General features: G+C 36.8%; 1 protein-coding gene across 1 annotated transcript in view; it reads right to left on the bottom strand.

Moving 5' to 3' along the window:
• The window catches only part of AGPS (alkylglycerone phosphate synthase), a 131343-nt gene that overhangs the window by 85894 nt on the left and 30291 nt on the right, over positions 1–15158 (bottom strand). Inside the window, exon 2 of the mRNA XM_043487640.1 lies at positions 7220–7309. Within this exon, the coding sequence (XP_043343575.1) occupies positions 7220–7309 (90 nt within the window). The remainder of the gene's footprint in view (positions 1–7219; positions 7310–15158) is intronic.

The raw sequence follows: 15158 nt of genomic DNA, 5'->3' as shown, positions 1-15158 counted from the left end.
TCATCAGAAAGTCCAGGAAAAAAAAAAAAAGAAAATCCAGAAAATTACTGAACAACATTTTTCAAGTGCTGAAAGGAAAAGAATGCCAACTTAGAATTTTATATCTGGTAAAAGGTATCCTTCAAGAACAAAAGTAAAACAAAGAGCTCTTCAGATGAAAACTAAGAGAACTAAGAGCCAGCACACTTACACTACAAGAAATGCCAGAGGAACCTGTACAGGCTGAAGGGAAGTGTAACACTAAATGTACTGTCTTCACAATGGAATAAGTAATGATGGAAAGAGTAAAAATGCGAGCAAATATAATTGACTATTCTTGATTTCTTTAAAATGTGTATTACTTTTAAAAATTACAATACTGTATGATGAAGTGATAGAACTATAAATCATATCATGATGTGATAACCACAAACAGAACAGGGAATAGTAAATAAAGCATATTTGCAAGGTGCTGGTATTTTACATAAAGTGCTACAAAACATTTAAAACACAAAAGAACTCTACAGAGCAGGAAAGGTATGAAAAAAAATAGATCTGCTACTCAAATTTTGTTTCCTCTTATCTTCTAACCCAAATTCTATTTAAATAAGTTTATATGAATCATGAACATTATTTCACATACACAAGAAGTCCTAAACTGTATATATATGAGACTGATGCAGAAAACTCAAGTGCTTAGAGGGGTAACTTTTCAGTTTTAGAAATATTTATCAGAGATAACAAAATATTAAGTGCTAGAAATAAAGAGATAAATACCCACCATCCAGTCTCAGGGTTAGGATTAGGTTTAGGGGTTAGTGGTTGGGGTTAGGATTAGGGTAGTAAAGAAGGCTGATGTGCAAACATAATATTCCAATGTGTTATAAAGCAGTAATAAAATAACCCTCAGAACAAACCAAAGCAAATTTTAAAACGTTTACTTTAAAATGGTCAAATTTTCATTTTAGTAAACAGGTATTATCATGTGCCAGGTATTGTTTTAAGTTTGTTACGTATATTAACTTATGATAATGTTATGAAGTTGATATTACTCCATTTTATAAAAAGAAGACACTAAGGCACAGAGACGTTACATAACTTAAGAGCTTAGGTAAAGTTAATTAACTTACTTAAGGTCACACAGCTAGTAAGCTACAAAACCAGGATATGAACCAGGTAATAAACAAGGGCAAATAAGTAATAAATAAGCCTGTGCTCTTCACTGCTACATGGTACTGCCTCTAGTTTGATTCTTTCTTACCATCATTCCAAGTGAGATCATTGGGATGATCTCATAAAATTCTTTTTTAATGAATATTTAGAAAAATCACAGTAGTTATATTTAGTAATTGTTTTCACTATAATGTTCTTACAACTTCTCCACTTCTAATATCCACTCCATGATGATGGGGCAGCCAAATAAAACTATACCATAGCTGTTTTATCTTTAATTTTATAAATATTTTACTTATAAAATATTGAAGTGTAACATATATACAAAAAATAACTATATAGCTTTCAGCAACTAGCCTCAGAAGTTTACTCTGACTTCACAAAGATGACCAAAAAGCAGGGAGGGAAGGAGTCAGTGGGTAATACATAAACTCTGTACTGAATATATGTTTATAATGCAGAACTCAATATTGAAAAAGCCAGGGGTAGGTCCTATCAAAAAGAATTTTCACTTGGAAGTGACAAAAAAAAACACTTATTCTGTCACATAATTTTAAAAGTTACACATTGGCTGAGTGAATGTCACTTATGATAATGTCATATTATATAACAAAAATATCTAAAATTCTCAAATAAATCTTATATAAAGGTTAGCAAATTACAACCTAGTTTAATCAACCCTACAAAGACATTTAATTTGAAAGCTGAACACATGAGCAGGAAAGATGCAACTTCTACCAGAAAGCCAAAAGTTCGTATCAATTGTTGAAACAAGGTGATTCTTTAATAGATCTTTCAGTTCAGTTCAATAGCTCAGTCGTGTCCGACTTTTTGCGACCCCATGGACTGCAGCACGTCAGGCTTCCCTGTCCATCACCAACTCCTGGATCTTGCTAAAACTCATGTCCATCAAGTTAAGTGATGCCATCCAACCTTTTCATCCTGTTTTCTTCTTCTCCTCCTGCCTTTAATCTTTCCCAGCATCAGGGTCTTTTCAAACGAGTCAGTTCTTCGCATCAGGTAGCTAAAGTACTGAAGTCTCAGCTTCAGCATCAGTCCTTCCAATGAATATTCAGGATTAATTCCCTTTAGGATGGACTGGTTGGATCTCCTTGCAGTCCAAGGGACTCTCAGGAGTCTTCTCCAACACCACAGTTCAAAAGCATCAATTCTTCAGTGCTCAGCTTTCTTTATAGTCCAACTCTCACATCCATACATGGCCACTGGAAAATCCACAGCTTTAACTACATGGATCTTTTTCGGCAAAGCAATGTCTCTGGTTTTTAATATGCTGTCTAGTTGGTCATAGCTTTTCTCCCAAGGAGCAGGCATCTCTTAATTTCATGGCTACAGTCTCCATCAGCAGTGATTTTGGAGCCCAAGAATAAAGCCTGTCACTGTTTCCATTGTTTCCCCATCTATTTGCCATGAAGTGATGGGACCGAATGCCATGATCTTCATTTTTTGGATGTTGAGTTTTATGCCAGATTTTTCACTCTCCTCTTTCACCTTCATCAAGAGGCTCTTTATTTAGTACCTCTTCACTTTCTGTCATAAGGGTGGTGTCATCTGCATATCTGAAGTTATTAATATTTTTCCTGGCAATCTTGATTCCAGCTTGTGCTTCATCCAGACTGGCATTTCACATGACATACTCTGCATATAAGTTAAATACACAGGGTGACAATATACAGCCTTGACAGACTCCTTTCTCAATTTAGAACCAGTCCATTGTTCCATGTCTGGTTCTAACTGTTGCTTCTTGACCTTCATACAGGTTTCTCAGGAAGTGGGCAAGGCTGTCTGGTATTCCCATTTCTTTAAGAATTTTCCACAGTTTGTTATGATCCACACAGTCAAAGGCTTTAGTGTAGTCAATGAAGCAGAAATAGATGTTTTTCTAATTCTCTTGCTTTTTTTATGATCCAACAGATGTTGACAATTTGATCCCTGGTTCCTCTGCCTTTTCTAAATACAGCTTGAACACCTGGAAGTTCTCAGTTCATATACTGTTGAAGCCTAGCTTGGAGAATTTTGAGCATTACTTTGCTAGCATGTGAGATGAGTGCAATTGTGTGGTAGTTTGAACATTTTTTGGCATTGCCTTTCTTTGGGATTGGAATGAAAACTGACCTTTTCCATTCCTGTGGCCACTGCTCAGTTTTCCAAATTTGCTGGCATATTGAGTGCAGCACTTTCACAGCATCATCTTTCAGGATTTGAAATAGCTCAACTGGAATTCCATCACTGCCACTAGCTTTGTTCATAGTCATGTTTCCTAAGGTCCACTTGATTTCACACTCCAGGATATCTGGCTCTAGGTGAGTGATCACACCAACATGGTTATCTGGGTCATTATCTTTTTTGTATAGTTCTTCTGTGTATTCTTGTCACCTCTTCTTAATATCTTCTGCTTCTGTTAGGTCCATACCATTTCTGTCGTTCACTGTGCCCATCTTTGCATGAAATATTCCCGTGGTATCTCTAATTCTCTTGAAGAGATCTCTAGTCTTTCCCATTCCATTATTTTCCTCTATTTCTTTGCACTGATCACTTGGGAAGGCTTTCTTATCTCTTGTTGCTACTCTTTGAAACTCTGCATTCAGAATAGATCTTTACCATGACTGAAAATTGGTTTGAAAACTTTAAGAAATGGTTTTTGTTGTAAAATATAAGGGGAGATCAATTTACCACCTTTTCTTAAGACCAAAGTAGACTATATTATAGAAGATACAGAACCAGAGCAAACTTTCAAGACTAATGAAATCATTCTATAATGGAAAGAAAACCCTATGGACATAAATATCCAAGAAGGAAGTGCACATCAAGATTTAATGTGACTACAGTGGCTTGAGACTTCATAATTCTCTATACTATTTGACTTTCCCTCTGAGGCCTCTCACATGTGAATATTGAGCCCACAAACAACAGTGTTTTTTTTTTTTTCTTCTACTCAAAGTTAAAACTGACCAACGTTATTGGCTTTTTACTTTGCTAGAACAAACTACCTTATGTTTATATACTGGTTTAAATTGTTATTTATGTGCAAATTGTCAAAATGTAAATTAAATATAAATGTTCATGCTTTAGAAAAAACAAAAGATTTAATGTGACTAAAGACAAAGTAACTCTCACTCTGGGGCAGTGCAGAAAGGCAGCAGAATATTAGTAGATGCAACCATCTATCCTGAGACTTAGAGTTCCACAACTGCTAACTAATTTTAAAACTTTTTATAATGAAATAAAACTTTAAAAATTATGCTACTGAAAATACAAAGTGCAGGAAACCCAAACAAATTCTCTCTATTTAATCACTAACTTATGCTTTGAAAGCTCCAATTAATGTATAAACCACCTTTAAAGTCAAAGAATAATGACACCTTTCAAAATTTTTAGTTTACAGAAATCTATAGCATTAGCTCTGAAGTATTGCCTTCTGCTACTTAGGAGGACTCAATTCATCTACATCTAGAAATAATAAGAATGGCAAGATTATAAATCTACAGGATTATAAACTGTCAAATTACAAATCTGTTCAGAAAATAGACTGTGTTCAGGGAAAATCTTCTTTTCCCTTGACATCTACGAAAGCTTGTAATTGCTTCTAAATTAATGGCTGGGTTTGAAATGCCAAAGTTAACCTCCCCAAAATATATACAGACAACCAACCACGTTAACTCATAAAATTTTTCTACCTTTTTAATGTTCTTTGGATCAAAAATAGGGGAACCCCTATAAATTTTCATTGGGAGTCACTCAGTTTCTGGCACCTATGGATTCCCCTTTCTTTCTTTCCAGCTCTGTTATCTTTCTTTCCTGTGGTATTTTATCCATGTTTTCTATGTGGTTACAGAAGGCAACCCTGGAGAAAGAAATGGCAACCCACTCCAGTACTCTTGCCTGGAAAATTCCATGGACGGAGAGCCTGGTAGGCTACAATCCATGGGGTCGCAGAGTTGGATACAACTGAGCGACTTCAGTTACTTACTTACAGAAGACAAAGGGTCAGTCCACTACAGTGCCAGAATAAAAGTCTTCACAAAGAATTTTAAAAACTGGCCTTACAATCTAATATTATTAATACAAAATGGTGAATTGATACTGTTGATACTCAACCTTTCCAGTCAGAAATTTCGTTTTCTCTTTTAGGTATATCACAACCTTCTTATGCTAACGCCCTTTACCCCCTCTCTGGAACAACAGGAACTTTAGTCATAGAATATCTTTTTACAATATGACTAACTCTACTGTAGCAGTGTATAGAGCGTAGAAGGCTCCTGTAAAGTGATTCCAGAGACTGTTAAGAGAATAAAATCAATACAATGGAGAGTATGATACCTCATTAGAACAGTATAACAGAAACAGCACAAGAATGAACCTTAAAAGCACTTCAGTTTTAGTCACAATTTCCCACTGCACAGGTGACCTCAAGTAAAGTGTTTAACCTCCCTGATCCTCAATCTCCTAATTATTTCTAAGACTACATCACTACCAACTTAGGGTTATTTTAAGATAACTCAATAGGAACTCAATCAACAATAGCTATTACTATCTTAAAGAACATTTGTAAGTGTTTTCTAATAAAAAAAAAAATTAACCATTATCCCAAAGAGACTAGACTAGAGAAAGCTATGATTCAATTCAATCCAGTTTATTATTCTGTCTGTGCTAAAGTAACGGTACACCAAAATGGGAATTGAGTATTATTCAGTTATTTGGTTTTAGCTACTAAATAACTTAGATGGTACATATTTAACCCTAGAGCATTTAATTCCATCTTCATGTTCACAGAATTACCCTTTGGACAGCGGGTAACTCAGTGAGAAGCAAAGGTTACCTGTGCAGGCTCTGCCAGTCAGATGTACCTTGTTTTCTTCCCTTTTCCCTCAATGGACTTGGACTCAGGAGCCAACAGTGCAAAAGAAATGAAGCCTTTAGGGAATGCATTCTGGTTGGAAGGGCAGCAGCACTCTTCCAAAATCCAAAGTCAACAGAAGAATTCTCTAATTCTACTACAACCTGGACAAAAATTTCTCTCATGACGATTGAATTCCCTCTGCTTTGAATTTATGCTCTCCAAACAATATATAAATTACAAATTTTGCTTTCTATATATCTTAATATCAGAAAGGGCAATAACAAGCATTCTACACCACGAAAAAGAAATAATCCAATCATAAATGAATACACCAGGGTTCTAATATTTTTTCTAATATCTTATGAGTGTTGCACATATGCCGGCCACCCACAATCTGATTCTTTCTGGAAAAACTGGCAAGTCAAGTGTCAGAACGCCCAAAATAAAAGCCAGATTCCAAACCGTGGGTACAAGGGTTCATACTGTAAGGTATAAATAGTTGTGACACTTTCTGTGATTAATCATTCACTTAACATACATACACTGCTAACATAAACCACTACAAAGCCACACTACTCCACAGAAGACAGTAGGTTTATGCTTTCAGTGGCGCTGGGCACAAAGTTCCTATCTGCCCCTCACATAGAGCGAAGATGATATGCCTTCAACATCCAAAGAGAGAGAAATGAAGGTAGTATCTGAGAAGAGAGGAAGTTGGTATTTCTAAGTTGAAAAGATTCACTTTTCCCCCCTGAAGATTTTGTAAAGCCATCTCTACATGACGAGTTTTTACTGTGTTAGGCATTATTCTACTGAAAATATAAACACCTGATCTTTAGATCCTGATTCAAAATACCTATAAAATGACACATTTGAGACAGTTAAGAGAAAGGGAATGTGAAATGGATAACCAGATATTGTAAAATTTCTGTTATATTGAGGAGTATGATAATAGTATTATATAATTGGTTTTAAGGGATATATATACAAATATATAGAAGGGACATGACAATGTCAGAATTTGATACACAAAAGAAAAAGAAAAGCACTTATTACAAAATATTAGTGACTTTTAATCTAGGAATAAGCCATTTTATTACCCTCTCTATTTTTATGTATGTCTATTATTTAATGTTATATTTGTTATTTATGTTTAAAATTTTTCATAGATAAATAAAAGGAACAAAACAAAGAATAAACCAAAGTTACCTTTTCCCAGTCAACTCAATTTGTCCTTTCTTATTGAAGATGAACTTGGAATCATTATATCCCCATCCATTCCATTTCATAACTTCTTGCCTAGTAAGCAGAAAAATATATGAGATCTATGCTAAACATCTCAAAACTGAACAGTGCATCACTGACTATTAACTTTCACAATCATTTAACAGAAGACCTTATTCTACTAATATTATGTTGCCTTAAACAAAACAAATATACTAAAAATGTTGTGCATGAATATTTCTAAATATAGAATCACTGATGGGCAGCACCTGCTTCCTAAAGAGCTACAGCCACTAAATGTAATGCATAAAAAGCAAAAAGGAAGAAAGAACAATGGAAAAAAATTTTTAAGAGTACACATATGCTTCATTTTGTACATGTTATTGAGTTTGCATCATATAATGGCCTGTATGTAACTTCCCGTTCAAATTTCACTTCAACAGGAAACAAATTTCTGCATAAATTAGAAAAATCACTATTATTAATCTTCTGTTAGAATAAAAAATGCCAATTTACAAAGTCATTTTCATCAAAACCAATTACTCACCCATCCAATTTTACACATTACAAAAGAATTAGACAGGCCTGGACCCATGTAGGACACAATAAGCAAACACACTGAAGTACTACATCAGCATTTAATACATATTGTAGCATGGTACCGTAGTATACTTGGGTCACTGAAATAAACTAATGGTGAATCTTCTTATTGCAAGTTCAGTGATGCAGTTTATGATGAAAATAGCTGAAGAAAACTCTTGTCTATGAATAAAGTTACTTGCTTCATTAAAATTTCAAAATACATCACGGGAAAAAACCTATGTGTGGTGATGAATGTTAACTAGATTTATTATGGTGATAAATTCACAACATACACAAATACTGAAACACTATGCTGTGCACCTAAAACCAGTATAATGTTACATATCAGTTTCACTTCAATTTTTTTAAAATTTCAAAATAAACAAAGATGTACTATTAAAGAGTATCCTAATTCTCCATAATTCTCAAGGAAGAAAATGACAGCTGACAAGCAAATCTTTTATTATAATCATAATTCTTTTCCTAATTCAAAGGCTTTTCAAACAAGTAGAATGCTAACACAATACAACTGAACAAAATACAGTCATTAATAGTGTAATGAAATTCCTGTCTATAGATAAAATTAGGAAAAGAAGCTAGGAATGCTGTCTTTAAAATTATAACTGTTATCAATAAAAACTATAGTCACTATACAAAAACAAACTGTTCAAAAACATGTTTTGATTTTCAAAAACATCTTAAAAAGTATCAAATCCAGAAATTAGATTTGCAGATGTGCCTGTTAAGAAACTATCACTCAATATTTTCTTCTGGGAGGAGCCAAGATGGCAGAGGAATAGGACAGGGAGACCACTTTCTCCCCTACAAATTTATCGAGAGAACAATTCAACGCAGAGCAAACTTCACAAAACAGCTTCTGATCGCTACCTGAGGACATCAGGCACCCAGAAAAGCAGCCCACTGTCTTCGAAAAGAGGTAGGCAAAATATAAAAGACAAAAAGAGAGACAAAAGAGCTAGGGCGGAGACCCCTCCCCGGAAGGGAGTCTTAATAGAGGAAGTTTCCAAACACCAGGAAACCCTCGCACTGGCGGGTCTGGGGGAAGTTTTCAAATCTGAGGGCAACCTAACTGGGAGGAAAAATAAATAAAACCCACAGATTACATGCCTAAAAGCAACTCCCAGCAGAAAAGTACCCCAGATGCCCGCATCCGCCACCAGCAAGTGGGGGCAGAACAGAGAGGAGCGGGCGGCATTGCTTAGGGTAAGGACCGGGCCTGAGTGCCCTGAGGGCAATCGGAGGGAGCTTTTGTGAGATACCAACTTAAACTGTGGGATAGCAAAAGAGAGAGAGAAAATTAACCGGCCGAACACACTGCCGGCCATTCGCAGAACAAAGGGTCTGAGCAAGGCCAGAGGAGCTAGCCTGCGGTGCACCGGCCCAGCCCCGCCGGAGGCAGGAGGCAGGGGGGAGGGGAAAGGGGCAAACTCGGGCCCCAAAGGCGGCATCCCCTGCCACACAGCAAACAGGCCTCCAGTTTCTAACCAAAGACTTCCTGAGATTCTGGATGGTCGACATCCACCGGGAGGGTCGCGGCTAAACACAGGGGCGCACACACCGGACCTGCGCGGGCGGGGACTGAGGCTGGAACCGCGGAGGGGAGAAGGCTCCCCGCACCCGGGGAGAGTGCGCCCGTCAAGCTCCCGGCTGCCTGAGCTGCTCGGGCTGGGGAAGGCACAAAACGCAGGCGCAACCGAGTCCGCGCTTTTGTGGAACACCCGAGGGCTGGAACAGCACGCAGCGCAGGGCCCTATCCATATAGAGCAGTCAGGAGCCTGAGCAGTGTAGACGGGGAAAGCAGCGCCCCCCCCCCCCCCCGCAGCGCGACGGCACTAGCAACCTGAATAAGAGACCACCTCCGCCCGCCTGTGTCAGGGCGGAAATGAGGCTCTGAAGAGACCGGCAAACAGAAGCCAAATAAACAAAGGGAACCGCTTCAGAAGGGACCGGGGCAACAGATTAAAACCCCTGTAGAGAATACCGACTACACCGGAAGGGGCCTGTAGATATCGAGAAGTGTAAGCTGGAACGAGGAGCTATCTGAAACTGAACCGAACCCACACTGACTGCAACAGCTCCAGAGAACTTCCTAGATATATTTTTACCTCTTTTTTTTTTTAATTAAAAAAAATTTTTTTTCCTTTTCTTTTCTATTTTTTCTCTTTTATTTTCTTTTAAAATTCCCTATTACTCCCCCATTACTCCTTAACTCTCATTTTCATATATTTTTACAATTTTCTTAATTAGGAAACAAAATTTTGTTTTTTTTTCTTTTTTTTTCTTTTTCTATTATTTTCTTTTAAAGTCCTCTATTACTCCTCTACTGCTTCTTAATTTTCATTTTCATTTCACTATAACCTTGCAAAGAAAAAAAGAGAGAAGCCCTATTTTTAAACTGAACTTCATATATATTTCTAAAATTTTTTGTTTTTGTTTTTGTTTTTAATATTGTATTTTTAAGAGTCTAACCTCTACTCTAGATTTTTAATCTTTGTTTTTGAGTATGTGATATAAACTTTGGACATTTAAGAATCCAATATTCAGTTCCCATTTTTACTCCGGAGTATGTTGATTACTCTCTCCCAACTTTTGACTCTCGGTTTTCTACCTCAGAACACCTCTATTTCCTCCTTTCCCCTTCTCTTCCCAATCCAATTCTGTGAATCTTTGTGGGTGTCTGGGCTACAGAGAACACTATGGGAACAGACAACTGTGTAGATCTGTCTCTCTCCTCTTGAGTCCCCCTTTTTCTCCTCCTGCTCATCTCTATCTCCCTCCTCCCTCTCCTCTTCTTCATGTAACTCTCTGAACCTCTCTGGGTGTCCCTCATGGCAGAGAATCTTTTCACCATTAACCTAGAAGTTTTATTATCAGTGCTGTATATAGTTGGAGAAGTCTTGAGACTACTGGAAGAATAAAACTGAAATCCAAAGGCAGGAGACTTAAGCCCCAAACCTGAGAACACCAGAAAACTCCTGACTACATGGAACATTAGGTAATAAGAGACCATTCAAAAGCCTCCATACCTACACTGAAACCAACCACCACCCAAGAGCCAATACCATATCAGATCAAGCCAATACCAACCCAGACCAAGACATACCACACAAATTCTCCAGCAACGTAGGAACATAGCCCTGAGCGTCAACATACAGGCTGCCCAAAGTCACACCTAACACATAGACCCATCTCAAAACTTATTACTGGACACTCCATTGCACTCCAGAGAGAAGAAATCCAGTTCCACACACCAGAACACCAACACAAGCTTCCCTAACCAGGATACCTTGACAAGCCAATCATCCAACCCCACCCACTGGGTGAAACCTCCACAATAAAAAGGAACCACAGACCTCCAGAATACAGAAAGCCCATTCCAGACACAGCAATCTAAACAAGATGAAAAGGCAGAGAAATACCCAACAGGTAAAGGATCATGAAAAATGCCCACCAAGTCAAACAAAAGAGGAGGAGATAGGGAATCTTCCTGAAAAAGAATTTAGAATAATGATAATAAAAATGATCCAAAATCTTGAAAACAAAATGGAGTTACAGATAAATAGCCTGTAGACAAAGATAGAGAAGATGCAAGAAATGTTTAATAAAGACCTAGAAGAAATAAAGAAGAGTCAATTAAAAATGAATAATGCAATAAATGAGATCAAAAACACTCTGGAGGGAACCAAGAGTAGAATAACAGAGACATAAGATAGGATAAGTGAGGTAGAAGATAAAATGGTGGAAATAAATGAAGCAGAGAGGAAAAAAGAAAAAAGAATCAAAAGAAATGAGGACAACCTCAGGGACCTCTGGGACAATGTGAAATGCCCCAACATTCGAATCATAGGAGTCCCAGAAGAAGAAGACAAAAAGAAAGGCCATGAGAAAATACTCGAGGAGATAATAGCTGAAAACTTCCCTAAAATGGGGAAGGAAATAGCCACCCAAGTCCAAGAAACCCAGAGAGTCCCAAACAGGATAAATCCAAGGCGAAACACCCCAAGACACATATTAATCAAATTAACAAAGATCAAACACAAAGAACAAATATTAAAAGCAGCAAGGGAGAAACAACAAATAACACACAAAGGGATTCCCATAAGGATAACAGCTGATCTATCAATAGAAACCCTCCAGGCCAGAAGGGAATGGCAGGACATACTGAAAGTAATGAAAGAGAATAACCTACAACCTAGATTACTGTACCCAGCAAGGATCTCATTCAGATATGAAGGAGAATTCAAAAGCTTTACAGACAAGCAAAAGCTGAGAGAATTCAGCACCACCAAACCAGCTCTTCAACAAATTCTAAAGGATCTTCTCTAGATAGGAAATGCAGAAAGGTTGTATAAACGTGAACCCAAAACAGCAAAGTAAATGGCAATGGGACCACACCTATCAATAATTACCTTAAATGTAAATGGGTTGAATGCCCCAACCAAAAGACAAAGATTGGCTGAATGGATACAAAAACAAGACCCCTATATATGCTGTCTACAAGAGACCCATCTCAAAACAAGAGACACATACAGACTAAAAGTGAAGGGCTGGAAAAAAATATTTCATGCAAACGGAGAACAAAAGAAAGCAGGAGTCGCAATACTCATATCAGATAAAATAGACTTTCAAATAAAGGCTGTGAAAAGAGACAAAGAAGGACACTACATAATGATCAAAGGATCAATCCAAGAAGAAGATATAAAAATTATAAATATATATGCACCCAACATAGGAGCACCGCAATATGTACGGCAAACACTAACGAGTATGAAAGAGGAAATTAATAGTAACACAATAATAGTGGGAGACTTTAATACCCCACTCACAACTATGGATAGATCAACTAAACAGAAAATTAACAAGGAAACATAACAACGTAAAACTTTAAAAATGACACAGTGGACCAGTAAGACCTAAATTTGATATTATAGGAACATTTCATTCCAAAACAATCAACCTCACCTTTTTTCATAAAGTGCACATTGGACCTTTCCAGAAATAAGATAACATCCTGGCATAAAATCTAGTCCTTGGTAAATTCAAAAATTGAAATCATTCCAGTTCCCTTTTCTGACCATCAGTGCAGTAAGATTAGAATCTCATTACAGGAAAAAAAATTGTTAAAAATTCAAACATATGGGAAGCTAAAATAACAACGCTTCTGAATAACCAACAAGTCATAGAAGAAATCAAAACAGAAATCAAAATATGCATAGAAATGAATGAAAATGAAAACACAACAACCCAAAACCTATGGGACACTGTAAAAGCAGTGCTAAGGGGAAGGTTCATAGCATTACAGGCTTACCTCAAGAAACAAGAAAAAAGTCAAATAAATAACCTAACTCTACACCTAAAGCAACTAGAGAAGGAAGAAATGAAGAACCCCAGGGTTAGTAGAAGGAAGGAAATCTTAAAAATTAGGGTAGAAATAAATGCAAAAGAAACTAAAGAGACCATAGCAAAAATCAACAAAGCTAAAAGCTGGTTTTTGAAAAAATAAACAAAATTGACAAACCATTAGCAAAACTCATTAAGAAACAAAGGGAGAAGAACCAAATTAACAAAATTAGAAATGAAAATGGAGAGATCACAACAGTCAACACTGAAATACAAAGGATCATAAGAGACTACTACCAGCAGCTCTATGCCAATAAAATGGACAACTTGGAAGAAATGGACAAACTCTTAACAAAAGCCCAGGACCAGATGGCTTCACAGCTGAATTCTACCAAAAATTTAGAGAAGAGCAAACACCTATCTTACTCAAACTCTTCCAGAAAATTGCAGAAGAAGGTAAACTTCCAAACTCATTCTATGAGGCCACCATCATCCTAATTCCAAAACCAGACAAAGATGCCACAAAAAAAGAAAACTACAGGCCAATATCACTGATGAACATAGATGCAAAAATCCTTAACAAAATTCTAGCAAACAGAACCCAACAACATATTAAAAAAATCATACACCACGACCAAGTGGGCTTTATCCCAGGAATGCAAGGATTCTTCAATATCCGCAAATCAATCAATGTAATACACCACATTAACAAATTGAAAGATAAAAACCATATGATTATCTCAATAGATGCAGAGAAAGCCTTTGACAAAATTCAACACTCATTTATGATTAAAACTCTCCAGAAAGCAGGAAAAGAAGGAAACATACCTCACATAATAAAAGCTATATATGACAAACCCCACAGCAGCATTACCCTCAAGTGGTGAAAAATTGAAAAGCATTTCCCCTAAAATCAGGAACAAGACAAGGGTGCCACTCTCACCACTACTCTTCACCATAGTTTTTGGCCACAGCAATCAGAGCAGAAAAAGAAGTAAAAGGAATCCAGATAGGAAAAGAAGAAGTGAAACTCTCACTGTTTGCAGATGACATGATCCTCTACATAGAAAACCCTAAAGACTCTTCCAGAAAATTACTAGAGCTAATCAATGAATATAGTAAAGTTGCAGGATATAAAATTAACACACAGAAATCCCTTGCATTCCTATATACTAACAATGAAAAAACAGAAAGAGAAATTAAGGAAACAATACCATTCACCATTGCAACAAAAAGAATAAAATACTTAGGAGTATATCTACCTAAAGAAACAAAAGACCTATACATAGAAAACTATAAAACACTGATGAAAGAAATCAAAGAGGACACAAACAGATGGAGAAACATACCGTGTTCATGGATTGGAAGAATCAATATTGTCAAAATGGCTATTCTACCCAAAGCAATCTATAGATTCAATGCAATCCCTATCAAGCTACCAACGGTATTTTTCACAGAACTAGAACAAATAATTTCACAATTTGTATGGAAATACAAAAAACCTCGAATAGCCAAAGTAATCTTGAGAAAGAAGAATGGAACTGGAGGAATCAACCTGCCTGACTTCAGACTCTACTACAAAGCCACAGTCATCAAGACAGTATGGTACTGGCACAAAGACAGAAATATAGATCAATGGAACAGAATAGAAAGCCCAGAGATAAATCCACGAACCTATGGACACCTTATCTTTGACAAAGGAGGCAAGGATATACAATGGAAAAAAGACAACCTCTTTAACAAGTGGTGCTGGGAAAACTGGTCAACCACTTGTAAAAGAATGAAACTAGAACACTTTCTAACACCATACACAAAAATAAACTCAAAATGGATTAAAGATCTAAATGTAAGACCAGAAACTATAAAACTCCTAGAGGAGAACATAGGCAAAACACTCTCCGACATAAATCACAGCAGGATCCTCTATGACCCACCTCCCAGAATGTTGGAAATAAAAGCAAAAATAAACAAATGGGACCTA

This window comes from Cervus canadensis, chromosome 15 (assembly GCF_019320065.1).
Source record: "Cervus canadensis isolate Bull #8, Minnesota chromosome 15, ASM1932006v1, whole genome shotgun sequence".
Classification (NCBI taxonomy): domain Eukaryota; kingdom Metazoa; phylum Chordata; class Mammalia; order Artiodactyla; family Cervidae; genus Cervus; species Cervus canadensis.
Note: the sequence above shows the minus strand (reverse complement) of the source record. Positions and strands in the feature narration are given on the sequence as shown.